Below are 23,264 nucleotides of genomic sequence, written 5' to 3'. Positions count from 1 at the left end.
CTCTATGTTCTCTCTATGTTCTCTCTTACCTGGTCAATATCTCTATGTTCTCTCTATGTTCTATCTATGTTCTCTCTATGTTCTATCTATGTTCTCTCTATGTTCTCTCTATGTTCTCTCTATGTTCTATCTATGTTCTCTCTATGTTCTCTCTTACCTGGTCAATATCTCTATGTTCTCTCTATGTTCTATCTATGTTCTCTATGTTCTCTCTTACCTGGTGAATATCTCTATGTTCTATCTATGTTCTATCTATGTTCTCTCTATGTTCTCTCTTACCTGGTCATTATCTCTACGTTCTCTCTGTGTTCTCTCTTACCTGGTGAATATCTCTATGTTCTATCTATGTTCTCTCTATGTTCTCTCTTACCTGGTTAATATATCTATGTTCTCTCAATGTTCTCTCTTACCTGGTTAATATCTCTATGTTCTCTCTGTTCTCTCTATGTTCTCCCTTACCTTGATAATATCTCTCTGTTCTCTCTATGTTCTCTCTTACCTTGATAATATCTCTCTGTTCTCTCTATGTTCTCTCTTACCTTGATAATATCTCTCTGTTCTCTCTATGTTCTCCCTTACCTTGATAATATCTCTCTGTTCTCTCTATGTTCTCCCTTACCTTGATAATATCTCTCTGTTCTCTCTATGTTCTCTTACCTGGTGATGCCATCTTTAATGTAGTACAGCAGACACTCTGACATCAGGGGGTCCTCGTTAAGGTTCACCAGGTGAGGAGTCTACAGCAGGGAGGGTTCATATGAGTTCATAAAGGTTCATATGGGTTCATATGAGTTCATATGAATTCATATAGGCCAATATAGGTTCGTATGGGTTCATATAGATTCATATGGGTTCATATAGATTCATATGGGTTCATATAGATTCATATAGATTCAGATGGGTTCATATGAGTTCATATAGATTCACATGGGTTCACATGGGTTCATATAGATTCATATGGGTTCATATAGATTCATATAGGTTCACATGGGTTCATATAGGTTCACATGGGTTCATATAGATTCATATGGGTTCATATGGGTTCATATAGATTCATATGGGTTCATATGGGTTCATATGGGTTCATATAGATTCATATGGGTTCGTATGGGTTCATATAGATCCATATAGGTTCATTTGGGTTCATATGGGTTCATATGGGTTCATTCTAGAGTAAATGTATATGTTGTCTAATGGATTAAATACAGGCCATATAATCTTTTTCAACCTCATTTCAGATCAATATATTCAGTCACTTATTCCAACATCACATTTTAATTTAATAAAAGGATACTCATGCATAGATCTGCTATAGGTAGATAAACACAAAGCATAGATCTGTTGCAGGTAGATAAACACAGAGCATATATCTGCTATAGGTAGATAAACACAAAGCATAGATCTGTTGCAGGTAGATAAACACAGAGCATACATATGCTACAGGTAGATAAACACAAAGCATAGATCTGCTACAGGTAGATAAACACAGAGCATAGATCTGCTGCAGGTAGATAAACACAGAGCATAGATCTGCTACAGGTAGATAAACACTGAGCATAGATCTGTTGCAGGTAGATAAACACTGAGCATAGATCTGCTACAGGTAGATAAACACAGAGCATAGATCTGCTACAGGTAGATAAACACAGAGCATAGATCTGTTGCAGGTAGATAAACACAGAGCATAGATCTGCTACATGTAGATAAACACAGAGCATAGATCTGCTACAGGTAGATAAACACAGAGCATAGATCTGCTACAGGTAGATAAACACAGAGCATAGATCTGGTACAGGTAGATAAACACAGAGCATAGATCTGCTACATGTAGATAAACACAGAGCATAGATCTGCTACAGGTAGATAAACACAGAGCATAGATCTGCTACAGGTAGATAAACACAGAGCATAGATCTGCTACATGTAGATAAACACAGAGCATAGCTCTGCTGCAGGTAGATAAACACAGAGCATAGATCTGCTGCAGGTAGATAAACACAGAACTCTATTCCCTATATAGTACACTATTTTTGCCCAAGGCCCAAAGGGGCACTATGAAGAGACTACGGTGGCATTTTGGACACAACTAGACATTCACTATAGTAGATGATGCCGAGTTTTAAGACATTTGTTTTTTTGTTTTTATCTTTATTTAACTAGGCAAGTCAGTTAAGAACAAATTCTTATTTTCAATGACGGCCTAGGAACAGTGGGTTAACTGCCTGTTCAGGGGCAGAACGACAACCGTTTATACCTTGTCAGCTCGGGGATTTGAACTTGCAACCTTCCGGTTACTAGTCCAACGCTCTAACCACTAGGCTACCCTGACTCCCCAAATATGCAGACAGTCTCCAGGAGATCCACAGCATTACTAATACCCATCAAACACAGATGGCTCTTCTAGCACACAGGAGTGCTATAAATATGACTAAATATAGCAAACGCATACATAATGTGTTTGGTTTTCTGAGCTCGCATCTCTCTGCTGTTTGATAGCACAGTGAGTAGGGCTTTGTTGACTATGAATAACGCAGTAGATTACAAAGGGGAAGATGAATCAAAGTCTTATTTACATAAGGAGACCAAATTAAAAAGGAAACCCTTGGTTGATCTTTACAGCCGCTGTAAATCTGTACATAGCAGGCAGGTTCCAAATAGGGCTACAGAGACTAACGTATCACTGAACTCAACATGCAACCATTTCAAAAGATTTTGCTGAGTTACAGTTCATATTCATGAGGCCCTAATCTATGGATTTCACGTGACTGGGAATACAGATAATATATAATAATAATATAATAATATATGCCATTTAGCAGACGCTTTTATCCAAAGCGACTTACAGTCATGTGTGCATACATTCTACGTATGGGTGGTCCTGGGGATCGAACCCACTACCCTGGCGTTACAAGCGCCATGCTCTACCAACTGAGCTACAGGACCAGATATGCATCTGTTTGTCACAAAAACCTTAAGTGTGGATCTGAAAACCAGTCAGTATCTGGTGTTAACAGCATTTGTCTCACGTAGCGCGAATACATCTCCTTCGCATAGAGTTGATCAGGCGGTTTATTGTGGCCTGATTCAATAGCTGCTCAAAGTTGCTGGACATTGGACAGGAACTGGAACATGCTTGTTGGAGCCGATTTAGACATATCTGTATAAAAGACAGAACATATGGAGCTCCATGTATATTTGTGTAAATATATTAAATATTAATGTAAATGATGAAATATTAGGTACGTACCTTTATGATTTATATTTACCTGATTGAGATATATTCATTTATTGTTAGTATAACTCGGCCATTTGGCCCCCCCCTCTTGCCTGTTCATTGTATTGTGGTAAGTGTGTTAGGATAAAGGCAGGAAGTTGGGCCTTCGGGAGAGGGGGTCCTTGCTAGATGGTATAGTTTTTTTGACTTGAATGTAGTGGCTTCCTTTCCTCTTTACCATAGCCACTGCCCAAGCCTGAAGCGGGGTTGTTGGGTATGCATACAGACACACAGACATACAGACAGGTCATAATATGTATTTTCCATATAAAGTCATCTATGCTTTAAGTTGATTGGAGAATCATTTCTTTGTTAGATATAAGAAGAATAAACATTTTTGTTGCACCATATCCCTGGATGTCATGGAATGTTTGGCCGTTTGGAAACCTTGAGTGTGGACTGTATGCGTACCAAACAACCCCGCTTCAGGCTTGGGCAGTGGCTATGGTAAAGAGGAAAGGAAGCCACTACAATGCCGTTAGGTGACATGTCTGGTGAGTATGCCGACCATGGAAGAACAGGGACATTTTTTAGCTCCGGGAATTTCCAGGAATTTCATCGGCAGGGACTGGGAGACTAGTCTGGATCGAAGGAAAGATGAACGGAGCAAAGTACTCAGAGATCGTCAGTGAAAACCTGCTCCAGAGCACTCAGGACCTCAGACTAGGGTGAAAGTTCACCTTCCAACAAACAACGACCCTAAGCACACAGACAAGACAATGCAGGAGTGGCTTTGAGACAAGTCTCTGAGTGTCCTTGAGTGGCCCAGCCAGATCGAACATCTCTGGAGAGACCTGAAAATAGCCGTGCAGTGTCGGTCCCCATCCAACCTGACAGAGTTTGAGAGTATCTGCAGAGAAAATTGGGAGAAACTCCCCAAATACAGGTGTGCCAATCTTGTAGCGGTAATCGGTGCTTCAACTGTCACGCCCTGATCTGTTTCACCTGTCTTTGTGATTGTCTCCACCCATCTCCAGGTGTCACCTGTTTTCCCCATTATCCCCTGGGTACCTATTCCTGTGATCCCTGTTTGTCTGTTGCTAGTTCATCTTGTTTTGTCAAGTCAACCAGCATGTTTTCCTGGTTTTTCCTTTTCTCTCTTTTGCTAGTCCTCCCGGTTTTGACCCTTGCCTGCCCTGACTCTGAACCCGCCTGCTTTACCATACTGCCTGCCCTGACCTCAAACCTGCCTCCCACTCTGTACCTCCTGGACTCTGACCTAGTTTATGATATTTTGCCTGTCCACAACTATTCTCTTGCCTGCCCCTTGGATTATAATAAATATCAGAGACTCAAACCATCTGCCTCCCGTGTCTGCATCTGGGTCTCAACCTGAATAAAGGGTCTGAATCCTTATGTCATTGTGATAAAAGCATTTATGAGCAAAACATTTTTTTAAAAGTGTTTTTGCTTTGTCATTATGGGGTTTTGTGTATAAATCATTTTTTTTATTTAACTAGGCAAGTCAGTTAAGAACAAATTCTTATTTACAATGGAGGGCCTACACCGGCCAAACCCGGACGATGCTGGGCCAATTGTGATGAGGGAAAAAAAAACATTTGAATCCATTTTAGAATAAGGCTGTAAAATAACAAAATGTGGAAAAAGTCAAGGGGTCTGAATAGATTCGGAATGCACTTTATTTCCATTAATGTTTTTGACTGGTATCTTCAGGCAAGTCTTGTGAGGCCTGTGGGCAGTCGTAGAGCAAAACAACTGACATGTGTTTGTGAGAATCTCATCTTTAGCGATAGTGTGTAGCCCAATCTGTTGGGACACTACAGTCAGAAGTTGGCAGATTGTCTGTACCGATACTTCCGATACGCTTGTGGGGACTGTAGAGCTGTAGCCTCTGTGATACGCTTGTGGGGACTGTAGAGCTGTAGCCTCTGTGATACGCTTGTGGGGACTGTAGAGCTTGTAGGGACTGTAGAGCTTGTGGGGACTGTAGAGCTTGTGGGGACTGTAGAGCTTGTGGGGACTGTAGAGCTTGTGGGGAACTGTAGAGCTTGTGGGGACTGTAGAGCTGTAGCCTCTGTGATACGCTTGTGGGGACTGTAGAGCTTGTGGGGACTGTAGAGCTTGTGGGGACTGTAGAGCTTGTGGGGACTGTAGAGCTTGTGGGAACTGTAGAGCTTGTGGGAACTGTAGAGCTGTAGCCTCTGTGATACGCTTGTGGGGACTGTAGAGCTTGTGGAGACTGTAGAGCTTGTGGAGACTGTAGAGCTTGTGGGGACTGTAGAGCTTGTGGGGACTGTAGAGCTTGTGGGGACTGTAGAGCTTGTGGGGACTGTAGAGCTTGTGGGGACTGTAGAGCAAAACGGAGAACACCATCGTGTTTGCGAGAGTCTCATTTTTCCAGAATAGTTTGTAGGCCAAACTGTTTTTCTGAGAAGACCGATGTTTCATGGTCTGACAAACACCAAGCTCTGACTGTTTTCGACGCCAGATGCGGAGGTTGGTATATCGGCGGATGTGGTGGATTAAGTCACATCCCTATGCAGATATCTCTAGCTTAAACTGATGGAGATTTATGGGGATTTTGTCACTCCGTCTAGCAGTGAATTTCAAACACAGATTCAACCGCAAGGTTTTCTAATGCCTCGTAAAGAAGGGCACCGATTGGTCGATGGGTAAAAATACAAAAGGCATACATTGAATATCCCTTTGAACATGGTGAAGTTATTAATTACATTCTGGATGGTGTATCAATACACCCAGTCACGACAAAGATACAGGCGTCCTTCCTAACTCAGTTGCCGGAGACGAAGGAAACCACTCAGGGATTTCACCACGAGGCCAATGTTGACTTTAAAAAAGTTAAGAGTTTAATGGCTGTGAAAACCTGAGAAAACTGAGTTGTTGTTTTTTCAAAACATGCATCCTTTTTGCAAAAAGGCACTGAATACAAAGCGTTATGTTTGGGGTAAATCCAACACAACACGTCACAGAGTATCACTCTTCATATTTTCAAGCACTGTGGTGGTTGCATCATGTCATGGGTATGCTTGTCATTGGCAAGGACTACAGAGTTTCTCTGTATAAAAAAAAGAGATCGAAAAGAGCTGAGCACACGCAAAATCCTAGAGGAAAACCTAGTTCAGTCTGCTTTCCACCAGACACTGGGAGACAAATTCACCTTTCAGCAGGACAATCTCATTTTTGCAGAATAGTTTGTTACAGTTTTGACAAACTGTTTTTACACTGCTGAAGACCTGTTCATTTCATGGTCTGACAAACACCAACGGTCATCATCTGAGACCAGTTTATGCGTACATTCTCATTTAATTCAAGAATGAAACACCAAACAAAAACGGACCGTTGGCTATACAAACGATGTGCTGACAGGCATTAGACAACAACCCACAACACAAAGGGAAAATCCCTAAATAGATATCCCCAATCAGAGACAACGTTAAACAGTTGCCTCTGATTGGGAACCATATCAGGCCACCATAGACATACATACGACCTAGGCCTACAAAACCCCTAGGCAATACAAAAACTAGCATACCCACCCTACTTTGACCCTCAACCAAAATATAAAGAAAACAAAGATAACTAAGGTCAGGGCGTGAATTTCAAACACAGATTCAACTGACGCAAGGTTTTCTTGTAATGCCTCGTTATTGTTAATTGTGTTACATTTGATAAAATATTTTACTTTAGTTTATTTTCTTAACTCTATTTCTTGAACTGTATTGTTGGTAAAAATACAAAAGGCATACATTGAATATCCCTAGTTGTTGTATTCAGCATTTCATGGTGGTCTACTACACCTGTTGTATTCAGCATTTCACGGTAAGGTCTAGTACACCTGTTGTATTCAGCATTTCACGGTAAGGTCTAGTACACCTGTTGTATTCAGCATTTCACTGTAAGGTCTACTACACCTGTTGTATTCAGCATTTCACGGTAAGGTCTACTTCCTAACTCAGTTTCACTGTGAGGTCTACTACACCTGTTGTATTCCATTTCACTGTGAGGTCTATTTCACCTGTTGTATTCAGCATTTCAATGTTGACTTTAAAAAAATACATTTTGATTTGAGTTTAAATGGTGTGCAATGAAAACCCAGAACGACTCGAAGAAAAACATGACACAGTTGTCAATGATATTTATGATTTTTAATTTTCAAAACAAACATGCAAATCCTTTTCTTTCATTATGGGATATTGTGTGTAGATGGGTGAGAGAAAAACATCTATTTCATCCATTTTGAATTCAGGCTTTTACACACACTAAAGTTTGGTGTTAGTCAAGTTTGAATACTTTCTCAAAGGCCCATACATGATGCACATTTCCAACATTTTAATATGGGCTGACAAAAATGCTCTGTGTTGATACATGCTCTCTTTGAGAAAGAGGAGAGCTGAAGCAGAAGAATCTGTAAAGGTTACAGTCTACTGAGGCACTCAGAGACAGAGAGTGTGTAGGAGACTCCAGAGGAGTGTGTAGGAGACTCCAGAGGAGTGTGTAGGAGACTCCAGAGAGGAGAGGAGTGTGTAGGAGACTCCAGAGAGGAGAGGAGTGTGTAGGAGACTCCAGAGGAGTGTGTAAGAGACTCCAGAGAGAAGAGGAGTGTGTAGGAGACTCTCCAGAGAGGAGAGGAGTGTGTAAGAGACTCCAGAGAGAAGAGGAGTGTGTAGGAGACTCCAGAGAGGAGAGGAGTGTGTAGGAGACTCCAGAGAGGAGAGGAGTGTGTAGGAGACTCCAGAGGAGTGTGTAGGAGCCTCCAGAGAGGGGAGGAGTGTGTAGGAGACTCCGGAGGGGAGAGGAGTGTGTAGGAGACACCAGAGAGGGGAGGAGTGTGTAGGAGACTCCAGAGAGAAGAGGAGTGTGTAGGAGACTCCAGAGAGGGGAGGAGTGTGTAGGAGACACCAGAGAGGAGAGGAGTGTGTAGGAGACTCCGGAGGGGAGAGGAGTGTGTAGGAGACACCAGAGAGGGGAGGAGTGTGTAGGAGACTCCAGAGAGAAGAGGAGTGTGTAGGAGACACCAGAGAGGAGAGGAGTGTGTAGGAGACTCCAGAGGGGAGAGGAGTGTGTAGGAGACTCCAGAGGGGAGAGGAGTGTGTAGGAGACTCCGGAGGAGTGTGTGGGAGACTCCAGAGAGGAGAGGAGTGTGTAGGAGACACCAGAGGGGAGAGGAGTGTGTAGGAGACTCCAGAGGAGTGTGTAGGAGACTCCAGAGGAGTGTGTAGGAGACTCCAGAGAGGAGAGGAGTGTGTAGGAGACTCCAGAGGAGTGTGTAGGAGACTCCAGAGGAGTGTGTAAGAGACTCCAGAGAGAAGAGGAGTGTGTAGGAGACTCCAGAGAGGAGAGGAGTGTGTAGGAGACTCCAGAGAGGAGAGGAGTGTGTAGGAGACACCAGAGGGGAGAGGAGTGTGTAGGAGACTCCAGAGGAGTGTGTAAGAGACTCCAGAGAGAAGAGGAGTGTGTAGGAGACTCCAGAGAGGAGAGGAGTGTGTAGGAGACTCCAGTGAGGAGAGGAGTGTGTAGGAGACTCCAGAGGAGTGTGTAGGAGACTCCAGAGGAGTGTGTAGGAGACTCCAGAGAGGAGAGGAGTGTGTAGGAGACTCCAGAGAGAAGAGGTGTGTGTAGGAGACTCCAGAGAGGAGAGGAGTGTGTAGGAGACACCAGAGGGGAGAGGAGTGTGTAGGAGACTCCAGAGAGGAGAGGAGTGTGTAGGAGACTCCAGAGAGGAGAGGAGTGTGTAGGAGACTCCAGAGAGAAGAGGAGTGTGTAGGAGACTCCAGAGGAGTGTGTAGGAGACTCCAGAGGAGTGTGTAGGAGACTCCAGAGAGGAGAGGAGTGTGTAGGAGAATCCAGAGAGAAGAGGACACTGCAGAGGGACCAACCTCATTGGGTGAAAACAGCCCTACTGTGTCTATGAACACAGCCTCAGGCTTTCTGCTCTGCTGTGATGTCGAGGGCTTGGAAGTAAATCAACATGAATGTGTCATACCTTGATCTGTTTCATAACACACTACAGTACCAATAATGATCTGTCCTGTCGCACGACCTGTCACACCCTGATCTGTTTCACCTGTCTTTGTGATTGCCTCCACCCCCCTCCAGGTGTTGCCCATCTCCCCTCATTATCCCCAGTGTATTTATACCTGTGTTCTCTGTTTGTCTGTTGCCAGTTTGTTTTGTTTGTCAAGTCAACCAGCATTTTTTTGGTGTCAGCTCCAGTTTTTCCCCCAGTCTCTCTTTTCTCAAGCTCATGGTTTTTGACACTTGATTATCCTAACCCTGTACCCGCCCACCTGACCACTCTGCCTGCCGTCCTGTACCTTTGCCCCTGTTGCTGTAATAAACATTGTTACTTCGACACGGTCTGCTTCTCGGTCTAACCCTTGATACCTGATAGAAAGCATCGAATAAAACATTGCTTGTTCTCCTGTTCACCCTCATCCACGGTTAGTGGTACATTTGTTGATTACACTATTCGAGTTCATACTATTAATGTTGAAGACATGTGACACGGGGCGGCAGGGTAGCCTAGTGGTTAGAGCGCTGGACTAGTTCAAAACCCGGAGCTGACAAGGTACAAATCTGTCGTTCTGCCCCTGAACAGACAGTTAACCCACTGTTCCTAGGCCATCATTGAAAATAAGAATTGGTTCTTAACTGACTTGCCTAGTTAAATAAAGGTAAAAAATATATATATTTAAAAAAAAAAACATGTATTCTGTGATGTGTAGCTGTCTTACCTTCTTGGGGGAGAACACGCCCACAGTTCCTCCATCTTCCCTCATGGCCACACCCATCTCAGCCAGCAGGGCCTCTCTGTGGAAGAGAACAGAGAGTTGTGATGTCATCCAATGTATCGCTTCTGACTCTGGACCACATGCCCCCTGACGAGGGGGGTTCTGTCTATGACCACTGCTCTGTCTATGACTCTGCTATCTGCCCCCCACCCCTTTCACTACATTTCTCACTGTACTGTCAAAAAAGGTTTAATTCCAAACTGCTTCTTTGACAGATTCATTTAAAAAAAAGAAAAAAAAGTGAATTGACAGTTTTACAACGGTCTCCTAAACTTCATGGTCCTTGGATCCAGATACTGTAGGGGCCTTTCAATGGTCTCCTAAACTTCATGGTCCTTGGATCCAGATAATGTAGGGGCCTTTCAATGGTCTCCTAAACTTCATGGTCCTTGGAGCCAGATACTGTAGGGGCCTTTCAATGGTCTCCTAAACTTCATGGTCCTTGGATCCAGATAATGTAGGGGCCTTTCAATGGTCTCCTAAACTTCATGGTCCTTGGATCCAGATAATGTAGGGGCCTTTCAATGGTCTCCTAAACTTCATGGTCCTTGGAGCCAGATACTGTAGGGGCCTTTCAATGGTCTCCTAATCTTCATGGTCCTTGGAGCCGGATACTGTAGGGGCCTTTCTTTACTATCTGCAGGCAGGTCTATACTGTAAGTAGAGATGTAGAAGCTGAAAGAACTCACCTTTCCATTCTGATGGCTTCTGTTCTGCGAAGTTTCTCCTCCCAGGTCTCATTGAGCTCTGCAATGATTTTCTCTGTTTCCTGATGAAATCACAAAATCATTCATATCGGAGGGTGTGTCAACCCCCCCCCCAGAGTCTATGTTCAATAAGTGGGGCGAGGGGTATTATGTCTGACTGTAATCAATGAATCAATCGATCCGTCAAATAATCAATCAATTAATCAACCAATCAGTGTTCAGTTCACCTTGAGTCTCTCGATGGCCTGCTCGCTGCCAGGGCTGATCATGATGCGGTCGTGGAGGCTGGCGATGGATCCGGCTCGACTGGACAGGGCGGACAAAGAGGGGGAGGGGCTCATCCCCGTCATGGCATTGGTCACTGTGGAGAGATCATAATTTTGATTGACAGATTAGCGATTATTGTTATTATTCTTAAAATTGGATAGGTCTGTCAGGCGGGGCACAGGAAACAGGGGGGCAGGACAGGAAGTGGCGATAGAGCAGGGACACGGAGGTAAGAAAGATGGAGAGAAGCGGAAAGAATATAGAAAAAGACAGAGGACAGAAGACAGATAACAGATAACAGAGGACAGAAGACAGAAGACAGATAAAAGAGGACAGAAGACAGAAGACAGATAACAGAGGACAGAAGACAGATAACAGAGGACAGAAGACAGATAAAAGAGGACAGAAGACAGAAGACAGATAACAGAGGACAGAAGACAGATAAAAGAGGACAGAAGACAGATAACAGAGGACAGAAGACAGATAAAAGAGGACAGAAGACAGAAGACAGATAACAGAGGACAGAAGAAAGATAAAAGAGGACAGAAGACAGATAAAAGAGGACAGAAGACAGAAGACAGATAACAGAGGACAGAAGACAGATAAAAGAGGACAGAAGACAGATAAAAGAGGACAGAAGACAGAAGACAGATAACAGAGGACAGAAGACAGAAGACAGATAACAGAGGACAGAAGACAGATAACAGAGGACAGAAGACAGATAAAAGAGGACAGAAGACAGAAGACAGATAACAGAGGACAGAAGACAGAAGACAGATAACAGAGGACAGAAGACAGATAACAGATAACAGAAGACAGAAGACAGATAACAGAGGACAGAAGACAGATAACAGAGGACAGAAGACAGAAGACAGATAACAGAGGACAGAAGACAGATAAAAGACAGAAACAGATAAAAGAAGACAGAAGACAGAAGACAGATAAAGAGGACAGAAGACAGAAGACAGATAACAGAGGACAGAAGACAGATAAAAGAGGACAGAAGACAGATAACAGATAACAGAAGACAGAAGACAGATAACAGAGGACAGAAGACAGAAGACAGATAACAGAGGACAGAAGACAGAAGACAGATAACAGAGGACAGAAGACAGATAAAAGAGGACAGAAGACAGAAGACAGATAACAGAGGACAGAAGACAGAAGACAGAAGACAGATAAAAGAGGACAGAAGACAGAAGACAGATAACAGAGGACAGAAGACAGATAAAAGAGGACAGAAGACAGAAGACAGATAACAGAGGACAGAAGACAGAAGACAGATAAAAGAGGACAGAAGACAGAAGACAGATAACAGAGGACAGAAGACAGATAACAGAGGACAGAAGACAGAAGACAGATAACAGAGGACAGAAGACAGATAAAAGAGGACAGAAGACAGATAACAGAGGACAGAAGACAGAAGACAGATAACAGAGGACAGAAGACAGAAGACAGATAACAGAGGACAGAAGAAGTAGCTTGAAATGAACCTGAAACACAAAGTGAAACATTAACTGAGAGTAAGAAGGACACCAGAAAGAGAAGATAGAAGCAGCCCTGCATGCAGAAAGCCACGCAAAAAAAGAAGAAGAAGAAGAAGAACGCTAAATATATGGCAGTATAGGCATACAGAGCGACTGGAGGGGCTAAGCTAAAATAATAAGATCTAACATCAAGCCAGATGCTCAATATGCCATCGAGCTTCAAGCAAAGCATTAGCAGTCAGTGAGACCTATCAGAATCCTCAATTCAACACTGTCACCCGTCTTCCTGAATGAGGTTAGTGCCCTACTGCATACAACACTACATGTATTGTCAGTCAAAAGCACTATTCAGTCTATTGACTCTACACCAAGCTCTCCATTTCAAGGCCAAAAGCATGTTTGAATAAAAATATAACGATGAAACACCACACCAAGAACACACAAAAGACTGGACTGTATTGTATTGACGGGGGCTGTGGTTTCCTTCCTTACAGAGCACTAGCCACTAGCCACTAGCCACTAGCCTCTAGCCACTAGCCACTAGCCACTAGCCACTAGCCACTAGCCAGACCATACTATGGATATCAAATGTCATCTAAAAGCTAATGAGATTCACTAACTGCTTCACCAGCTACCATAAAAACCATCCTTACCAAAACATATTACTGTAAAAACCATCCTTACCTAAACCTATTACTGTAAAAACCATCCTTACCAAACCTATTCCTGTAAAAACCATCCTTACCAAACCTATTCCTGTAAAAACCATCCTTACCAAACCTATTCCTGTAAAAACCATCCTTACCAAACCCTATTCCTGTAAAAACCATCCTTACCAAACCCTATTACTGTAAAAACCATCCTTACCAAACCTATTCCTGTAAAAACCATCCTTACCAAACCTATTCCTGTAAAACCCATCCTTACCAAACCTATTCCTGTAAAAACCATCCTTACCAAACCTATTACTGTAAAAACCATCCTTACCAAACACTATTACTGTAAAAACCATCCTTACCAAACCCTATTACTGTAAAAACCATCCTTACCAAACACTATTACTGTAAAAACCATTCTTCCCAAACCTATTACTGTAAAAACCATCCTTACCAAACCCTATTACTGTAAAAACCATCCTTCCCAAACCTATTACTGTAAAAACCATTCTTCCCAAACCCTATTACTGTAAAATAAAAACCATCCTTACCAAACCCTATTACTGTAAAATAAAAACCATCCTTACCAAACACTATTACTGTAAAAACCATCCTTACCAAACCTATTCCTGTAAAAACCATCCTTACCAAACCTATTACTGTAAAAACCATCCTTACCAAACACTATTACTGTAAAAACCATCCTTACCAAACCCTATTACTGTAAAAACCATCCTTACCAAACCCTATTACTGTAAAAACCATCCTTACCAAACCCTATTACTGTAAAAACCATCCTTACCAAACACTATTACTGTAAAAACCATTCTTCCCAAACCTATTACTGTAAAAACCATCCTTACCAAACCCTATTACTGTAAAAACCATCCTTCCCAAACCTATTACTGTAAAAACCATTCTTCCCAAACCCTATTACTGTAAAAACCATTCTTCCCAAACCTATTACTGTAAAAACCATCCTTACCAAACACTATTACTGTAAAAACCATTCTTCCCAAACCTATTACTGTAAAAACCATCCTTATCAAACACTATTACTGTAAAAAACATCCTTACCAAACCTATTACTGTAAAAACCATCCTTACCAAACCTATTCCTGTAAAAACCATCCTTCCCAAACCTTATTACTGTAAAAACCATTCTTCCCAAACCCTATTACTGTAAAAACCATTCTTCCCAAACCCTATTACTGTAAAAACCATTCTTCCCAAACCCTATTACTGTAAAAACCATTCTTCCCAAACCCTATTACTGTAAAAACCATTCTTCCCAAACCCTATTACTGTTAAAACCATTCTTCCCAAACCCTATTACTGTAAAAACCATCCTTACCAAACCTATTCCTGTAAAAACCATCCTTCCCAAACCTTATTACTGTAAAAACCATTCTTCCCAAACCCTATTACTGTAAAAACCATTCTTCCCAAAACCTATTACTGTAAAAACCATTCTTCCCAAACCCTATTACTGTAAAAACCATTCTTCCCAAACCCTATTACTGTAAAAATCATTCTTCCCAAACCCTATTACTGTAAAAACCATTCTTCCCAAACCCTATTACTGTAAAAACCATTCTTCCCAAACCCTATTACTGTAAAAACCATTCTTCCCAAACCCTATTACTGTAAAAACCATCCTTACCAAACCTATTACTGTAAAAACCATTCTTCCCAAACCTTATTACTGTAAAAACCATTCTTCCCAAACCCTATTACTGTAAAAACCATTCTTCCCAAACCCTATTACTGTAACAGGAAATCCTTTTCACTGCAGAGTACCAAGTGGAAGGTCTTCGAGTTTGGGAATCAGATAGAACAGGGACTGACTGTGCTGTAAGTGAGGTTGAGATTCATGACTGTACTAACCGATTACTGATCACCCTAAAATGTTTTTTTTTTTTTTTCCAATCTCGCAGATTTGACAAGAGCTTCACATTCTCTATCAAATGATATCTAGTTATATTAAGTTAGCCAGTGCATTGCAGTTGGTTCTGCTATAGCGACACGGAGGAGCACAGGTAGGTGCTGCTATAGCGACACAGAGGACCACAGTAGGCGGGTAGGTGCTGCTATAGCGACACAGAGGACCACAGTAGGCAGGTAGGTGCTGCTATAGCAACACAGAGGAGCACAGTAGGCAGGTAGGTGCTGCTATAGCAACACGGAGGAGCACAGTAGGCAGGTAGGTGCTGCTATAGCAACACAGCAACCAATTCAAAGAAAAGCACCAGTCCGTATACTTTCTGTTAAGCCAAGATGGCACACAACACTTCTACAACCCTACATGTGGAGGCCATCTGTTGAAACACAGTAGCTAATAGCAATGTCAAAAAAATGAGATAGCAAACTACAGTAGAGATAAACAGTAGCGAGAGAAACAGTAGAGAGAGAAACAGTAGAGAGAAACAGTAGAGAGAGAGAAACAGTAGAGAGAGAGAAACAGTAGATAGAGAAACAGTAGAGAGAGAAACAGTAGAGAGAAACAGGAGAGAGAGAGAAACAGTAGAGAGAGAGAAACAGTAGAGAGAAACAGGAGAGAGAGAGAAACAGTAGAGAGAGAAACAGTAGAGAGAGAAACAGTAGAGAGAAACAGTAGAGAGAGAGAAACAGTAGAGAGAGAGAAACAGTAGATAGAGAAACAGTAGAGAGAGAAACAGTAGAGAGAAACAGTAGAGAGAAACAGTAGAGAGAGAAACAGTAGAGAGAGAAAACAGTAGATAGAGAAACAGTAGAGAGAGAAACAGTAGAGAGAAACAGGAGAGAGAGAGAAACAGTAGAGAGAGAGAAACAGTAGAGAGAAACAGGAGAGAGAGAGAAACAGTAGAGAGAGAAACAGTAGAGAGAGAGAAACAGTAGAGAGAGAAACAGAGAGAAACAGTAGAGAGAGAAACAGTAGAGAGAGAGAAACAGTAGAGAGAGAAACAGTAGAGAGAAACAGTAGAGAGAAACAGTAGAGAGAAACAGGAGAGAGAGAGAAACAGCAGAGAGAGAGAAACAGTAGAGAGAAACAGTAGAGAGAGAGAAACAGTAGAGAGAGAAACAGTAGAGAGAAACAGTAGAGAGAAACAGTAGAGAGAAACAGTAGAGAGAAAACAGTAGAGAGAGAAACAGTAGAGAGAGAAAACAGTAGAGAGAGAGAAACAGTAGAGAGAAACAGTAGAGAGAAACAGTAGAGAGAAACAGTAGAGAGAGAAACAGTAGAGAGAAACAGTAGAGAGAGAAACAGTAGAGAGAAAACAGTAGAGAGAAACAGTAGAGAGAAACAGTAGAGAGAGAAACAGTAGAGAGAAACAGTAGAGAGAGAAACAGTAGAGAGAAACAGTAGAGAGAGAGAAACAGTAGAGAGAGAAACAGTAGAGAGAGAAACAGTAGAGAGAAACAGTAGAGAGAAACAGTAGAGAGAGAGAAACAGTAGAGAGAAACAGTAGAGAGAAACAGTAGAGAGAAACAGTAGAGAGAGAGAAACAGTAACACACATTTCAAACCAGCAATGTCAGTGCCAAGCGCTGGCCCCTTGTACGCTAGGAGAGAAAGAGAGAGAGAGAACACAGAGAAAGACAAGAGGAGAGACAGGAAAACAAAACTGTGAGAGATTCACTTATTCACTCAGTGTTGGCTGAACAGCTGGTGCCAACATACTGGTTCTGCTAGCATACTGGTTCTGCTAGCATACTGGTTCTGCTAGCATACTGGTTCAGCTAGCATACTAGTTCTGCTAGCATAGTGGTTCTGCTAGCATACTGGTTCTGCTAACATACGAGTTCTGATAACATACTGGTGAAGCTAACACACAGGTGAAGCTAACACACTGGTGAAGCTAACATACTGGTTCTGCTAGCATACTGGTTCTGCTAGCATACTAGTTCTGCTAACATACTGGTTCTGCTAGCATAGTTGTGATAACATACTGGTTCTGATAACATACTGGTTCTGCTAACATACTGGTTCTGATAACATACTGGTTCTGATAACATACTGGTTCTGCTAGGGTCTGCTAACATACTGGTTCTGCTAACAAACTGGTTCTGCTAACATACTGGTGGTGCTAACATACTGGTTCTGCTAACATACTGGTTCTGCTAGCATACTGGTTCTGCTAGCATACTGGTTCTGCTAGGTTCTGCTAACATACTGGTTCTGCTAGCATACTGGTTCTGCTAACATTCTGGTCCTGGTAACATACTGGTCCTGTCTACATACTGGTCCTGCTAACATACTGATCCAGCTAACATACTGGTCCTGCTAACATACTGGTCCAGCTAACCTACTCGTCCAGCTAACCTACTCGTCCAGCTTACATACTGTTCCTGCTAACATACTGGTTCTGCTAACATACTGGTTCTGCTAACATACTGGTTCTGCTTATATACTGGTTCTGCTAACATACTGGTTCTGCTAACATACTGCTTCTGCTAACATACTGGTTCTGCTAACATACTGGTTCTGTTAACATACTGCTTCTGCTAACATACTGGTTATGCTAACATACTGGTTCTGCTAACATACTGGTTCTGCTTATATACTGGTTCTGCTAACATACTGGTTCTGCTAACATACTGCTTCTGCTAACATACTGGTTATGCTAACATACTGGTTCTGCTAAAATACTGGTTCTGCTAACATACTGGTTCTGCTAGGTTCTGCTTATATACTGGTGGTGCTAACATACTAGTTCTGCTAACATACTGGTTCTGCTAGCATACTGGTTCTGCTAGCATACTGGTTCTGATAACATACTGGTTCTGCTAGGGTCTGCTAACATACTGGTTCTGCTAACATACTGGTTCTGCTAACATACTGGTGGTGCTAACATACTGGTTCTGCTAACATAATGGTTCTGCTAGCATACTGGTTCTGCTAGGTTCTGCTAACATACTGGTTCTGCTAGCATACTGGTTCAGCTAACATTCTGGTCCTGTCTACATACTGGTCCTGCTAACATACTGATCCAGCTAACATACTGGTCCTGCTAACATACTGGTCCAGCTAACCTACTCGTCCAGCTTACATACTGGTCCTGCTAACATACTGGTCCTGCTAACATACTGGTTCTGCTAACATACTGGTTCTGCTAACATACTGGTTCTGCTTATATACTGGTTCTGCTAACATACTGGTTCTGCTAACATACTGGTTCTGCTAACATACTGGTTATGCTAACATACTGGTTCTGCTAACATACTGGTTCTGCTAACATACTGGTTATGCTAACATACTAGTTCTGCTAACATACTGGTTCTGCTAGCATACTGGTTCTGCTAGGTTCTGCTTATATACTGGTTATGCTAACATACTGGTTCTGCTAGCATACTGGTTCTGCTAGGTTCTGCTTATATACTGGTTATGCTAACATACTGGTTCTGCTAGCATACTGGTTCAGCTAACCAGGGTTGTAGAATCACACAGGAACTGTTTTCAAGGACAGCTTAGGTTGCTCTGTGTATAACATTTCCTGAGTTGAATTCTCTTTCAAAGTTGCCTTTGAAATTCACTAGTCCTAAAAGCAGAGCCAGGAAAATAAGACCAATCCACCTACTCTTCTCTTAACCCACAGACTGAAGAGGAGAGAGAGAGAGAGAGAGAGAGAGAGAGAGAGAGAGAGAGAGAGAGAGAGAGAGAGAGAGAGATGACGTGGGGCACACATCTGCACACCATTTTCAGGGACACTACTTTGGCTCGTGGGCACTACTTCTAGCTAACAAGTATACACAAGTACCCGAGAATCCCTTTAAGGTCAATGTTAGGCCCAAATGGCACCCTTATTCCCTATATAGTGCACTACTTTTGACCAGGGCCCAAAGGGAACTACATAGGAAATAGGATGCCATTTCAGAGTCAACCTTTATGAAAATGGTGGAAGGACAGCAGATTGGACAATCCCTTACTTTCGAGGATGTCTCCCAGTCCCTGGGATAGGAGGAGGTCTCTCAGGCGACACACCTCCTCTTTCAGCTCACGGACCAATCGGTTGTTAGGGTCCTCATTGATGACAGCGTTACAGCGGATCTGTTTGGCTCTATCTGCATACCTGAGGTGGGAAGAGGAGCACCGACATGATGAGACCTGAGGAGGGAGGGAGGGAGGAGCACTGGGACCTGAGGAGGGGAGCAGTGGGACCTGAGGAGGGGAGCACTGGGACCTGAGAAGGGGAGAGGATCACTGAGACCTGAGGAGGGGAGGGGAGCACTGAGACCTGAGGAGGGGAGCACTGGGACCTGAGAAGGGGAGAGGAGCACTGAGACCTGAGGAGGGGAGAGGAGCACTGACATGATGAGATCTGAGGAGGAGAGAGGAGCACTGGGATCTGAGGAGGAGAGAGGAGCACTGGGACCTGAGGAGGGGAGAGGAGCACTGAGACCTGAGGAGGGGAGAGGAGCACTGACATGATGAGATCTGAGGAGGAGAGAGGAGCACTGGGATCTGAGGAGGAGAGAGGAGCACTGGGACCTGAGGAGGGAAGAGGAGCACTGAGACCTGAGGAGGGGAGAGGAGCACTGGGACCTGAGGAGGGGAGACGAGCACTGGGACCTGAGGAGGGAAGATGGGCACAGGGACCTGCGGAGGGAAGAGGGAGAAGCACTGAGACCTGAAGAGGAGAGAGGAGCACTGGGACCTGAGGAGGGGAGCAGTGGGACCTGAGGAGGGGAGCAGTGGGACCTGAGAATGGGAGAGGAGCACTGAGACCTGAGGAGGGGAGCACTGGGACCTGAGGAGGGGAGAGGAGCACTGGGACCTGAGGAGGGGAGAGGAGCACTGACATGATGATATCTGAGGAGGAGCACTGGGACCTGAGGAGGAGTGAGGAGCACTCAGACCTGAGGAGAGGAGCACTGGGACCTGAGGAGGACAGAGGAGCACTGACATGATGATATCTGAGGAGGAGAGAGGAGCACTGGGACCTGAGGAGGAGTGAGGAGCACTCAGACCTGAGGAGAGGAGCACTGGGACCTGAGGAGGACAGAGGAGCACTGACATGATGATATCTGAGGAGGGGAGAGGAGCACTGGGACCTGAGGAGGGGAGAGGGACACTGGGACCTGAGGAGGGGAGAGGAGCACTGAGACCTGAGGAGGGGAGAGGGACACTGGGACCTGAGGAGGGGAGAGGAGCACTGAGACCTGAGGAGGGGAGACGAGCACTGGGACCTGAGGAGGGGAGAGGGGCACTGGGACCTGAGGAGGGGAGAGGGACACTGGGACCTGAGGAGGGGAGAGGAGCACTGAGACCTGAGGAGGGAAGATGGGCACAGGGACCTGCGGAGGGAAGAGGGAGGAGCACTGAGACCTGAAGAGGAGAGAGGAGCACTGGGACCTGAGGAGGGGAGCACTGGGACCTGAAGAGGTGAGCACTGGGACCTGAGGAGGGGAGCACTGGGACCTGAGGAGGAGGGGGAGCACTGGGACCTGAGGAGGAGGGGGAGCACTGGGACCTGAGGAGGAGGGGGAGCACTGGGACCTGAGGAGGAGGGGGAGCACTGGGACTTGAGGAGGAGGGGGAGCACTGGGACCTGAGGAGGAGGGGGAGAACTGGGACCTGAAGAGGTGAGCACTGGGACCTGAGGAGGAGGGGGAGCACTGGGACCTGAGGAGGAGGGGGAGCACTGGGACCTGAGGAGGAGGGGGAGCACTGGGACTTGAGGAGGGGAGCACTGGGACCTGAGGAGGAGGGGGAGCACTGGGACCTGAGGAGGAGGGGGAGCACTGGGACCTGAGGAGGAGGGGGAGCACTGGGACTTGAGGAGGGGAGCACTGGGACCCGGATAAGAGCGTCTGCTAAATGACTTAAATGTAAATGTAAATGTGAGGAGGAGGGGAGCACTGGGACCTGAAGGTTGATTAAGAATACCTGGGGCTTCAGTGACATACACACACAAATATGTCAGTGCTCCTCTCCCCTCCTCAGGTCCCAGTGCTCCTCTCCCCTCCTCAGGTCCCAGTGCTCCCCTCCTCAGGTCCCAGTGCTCCCCTCCTCAGGTCCCAGTGCTCCCCTCCTCAGGTCCCAGTGCTCCCCTCCTCAGGTCCCAGTGCTCCCCTCCTCAGGTCCCAGTGCTTCTCTCCCCTCCTCAGGTCTCATCATGTCAGTGCTCCTCTGTCCTCCTCAGGTCTCACCGTGTCAGTGCTCCTCTGTCCTCCTCAGGTCTCATCATGTCAGTGCTCCTCTGTCCTCCTCAGGTCTCATCATGTCAGTGCTCCTCTGTCCTCCTCAGGTCTCACCGTGTCAGTGCTCCTCTGTCCTCCTCAGGTCTCATCATGTCAGTGCTCCTCTGTCCTCCTCAGGTCTCATCACATATGCAGAAAAGTGGCATCTCCGGAGTGGGTACTTGATTACACCATTCAGCAGTGTAACACTGTAGCTGTAACTTTGAAGGGTGTTTGAAGAGTGGAGCTGACAAGCCATGGAGGAAAACATAATCTGTTGTTATGCAATACTGAGATAGGTCTCTTTACAGGGCCTTGTCCTTCAAATCACCACTGATCAGCTGCTGTGTGGTAGAGAGGGAGAGAGAGAGAAAGAGGGAGAGAGAGAAAGAGGGAGAGAGAGAGAAAGAGGGAGAGAGAGAGAAAGCGGGAGAGAGAGAGAAAGAGGGAGAGAGAGAGAAAGAGGGAGAGAGAGAGAAAGAGGGAGAGAAAAAGAGGGAGAGAGAGAGAAAGAGGGAGAGAGAGAGAAAGAGGGAGAGAGAGAGAAAGAGGGAGAGAGAGAGAAAGAGGGAGAGAGAGAGAAAGAGGGAGAAAGAGAGAAAGAGCGAGAGAGAGAGAGGTGACAGCATTGCAGGTGTGCAGGTGACAGCATTCCCTCCCACATATGCCCCCCTAGGCACAACTATGACAACATAACAAACAAAAACAGGTTACAACTCCTGCAGCTCTGTCGCACGCTGGTTCTGTACATAGTCAATGGTAGACTTAGAGGGGACTCCTATGGTAGGTACACCTATAGCTCTGTTACATCCTGGGTATGTACATAGTCAATGGTAGACTTAGAGGGGACTCCTACGGTAGGTACACCTATAGCTCTTCTCTTGGCAGTAGTACTGTAGACTACTTTATCACTGACCTCAACCCAGAGTCTCTCAGAGCGTTCACAGTCAGCCCACTGACACCCCTATCAGACCACAGCAAAATCACAGTCTACTTGAACAGAGCAATACCCGATCACGAGGCATCAAAGCCAAAGGAACTGAGTAACATTAAGAAATGCTATAGATGGAAGGAATGCAGTTTGGAAACCTACCAAAAAACAATTAGGCAACAACAAATTCAATCCCTTTTAGACAATTTCCTGGATAAAACGTTCCACTGCAATAGTGAAGGTGTAAACTTGGAAGTAGAAAATCTTAACAGTGTATTTGACCTCTCAGCTTCCCTCCATCAAATCTAAAAATCTCAAATAGAAAACCAAAGAAAATGAACAACAATGACAAATGGTTTGATGAAGAAAAGCAAGAATCTATGAAAGAAATTGAGAAACCTGTCCAACCAAAAACATAGAGACCCGGAAAACCAGAGTCTACCCCTTTACTATGGTGAATCACTAAAACAATACAGAAATACACTACGGACAAAGAAGGAGCAACATGTCAGAAATCAGCTCAATGTAATTGAAGAATCCGTAGACTCTAACCACTTCTGGGAAAATTGGAAAACACTAAACAAACAACAACATGAAGAATTATCTATCCAAAATGGAGATGTATGGGTAAACCACTTCTGCAATCTTTTTGGTTCTATAACAAAGAATAAAGAGCAAAAACATATACATGATGAATTACAAATCTTAGAATCAACTATTAAAGACTACCAGAACCCACTGGATTCTCCAATTACCTTGACCGAGTTACAGGTCAAAATAAAAACCCTCCAACCCAAAAAGGCCTGTGGTGTTGATGGTATCCTCAATGAAATGATCAAATATACAGACAACAAATTCCAATTGGCTATACTAAAACTCTTTAATATCATACTTAGCTCTGGCATCTTCCCCAATGTTTGGAACCAAGGACTGATCACCCCAATCCACAAAAGTGGAGACAAATTTGACCCCAATAACTACCGTGGAATATGCGTCAACAGTAACCTTGG

At 44.3% G+C, this 23,264-nt stretch overlaps 1 protein-coding gene across 1 annotated transcript in view; it reads right to left on the bottom strand.

Moving 5' to 3' along the window:
- The window catches only part of kif1aa (kinesin family member 1Aa), a 200,357-nt gene that overhangs the window by 101,046 nt on the left and 76,047 nt on the right, over window positions 1–23,264 (bottom strand). Inside the window, exons 12-16 of the mRNA XM_052525192.1 lie at window positions 19,071–19,213; window positions 10,982–11,115; window positions 10,737–10,816; window positions 9,991–10,066; window positions 658–737 (exon numbers count right to left, since the gene is read on the bottom strand). Coding sequence (XP_052381152.1) covers window positions 658–737; window positions 9,991–10,066; window positions 10,737–10,816; window positions 10,982–11,115; window positions 19,071–19,213 — 513 coding nt within the window. The remainder of the gene's footprint in view (window positions 1–657; window positions 738–9,990; window positions 10,067–10,736; window positions 10,817–10,981; window positions 11,116–19,070; window positions 19,214–23,264) is intronic.

This window comes from Oncorhynchus keta, chromosome 1, assembly GCF_023373465.1.
Source record: "Oncorhynchus keta strain PuntledgeMale-10-30-2019 chromosome 1, Oket_V2, whole genome shotgun sequence".
Taxonomy (NCBI): Eukaryota; Metazoa; Chordata; class Actinopteri; order Salmoniformes; family Salmonidae; genus Oncorhynchus; species Oncorhynchus keta.
This window is presented reverse-complemented; position numbering and strand designations above follow the sequence as displayed.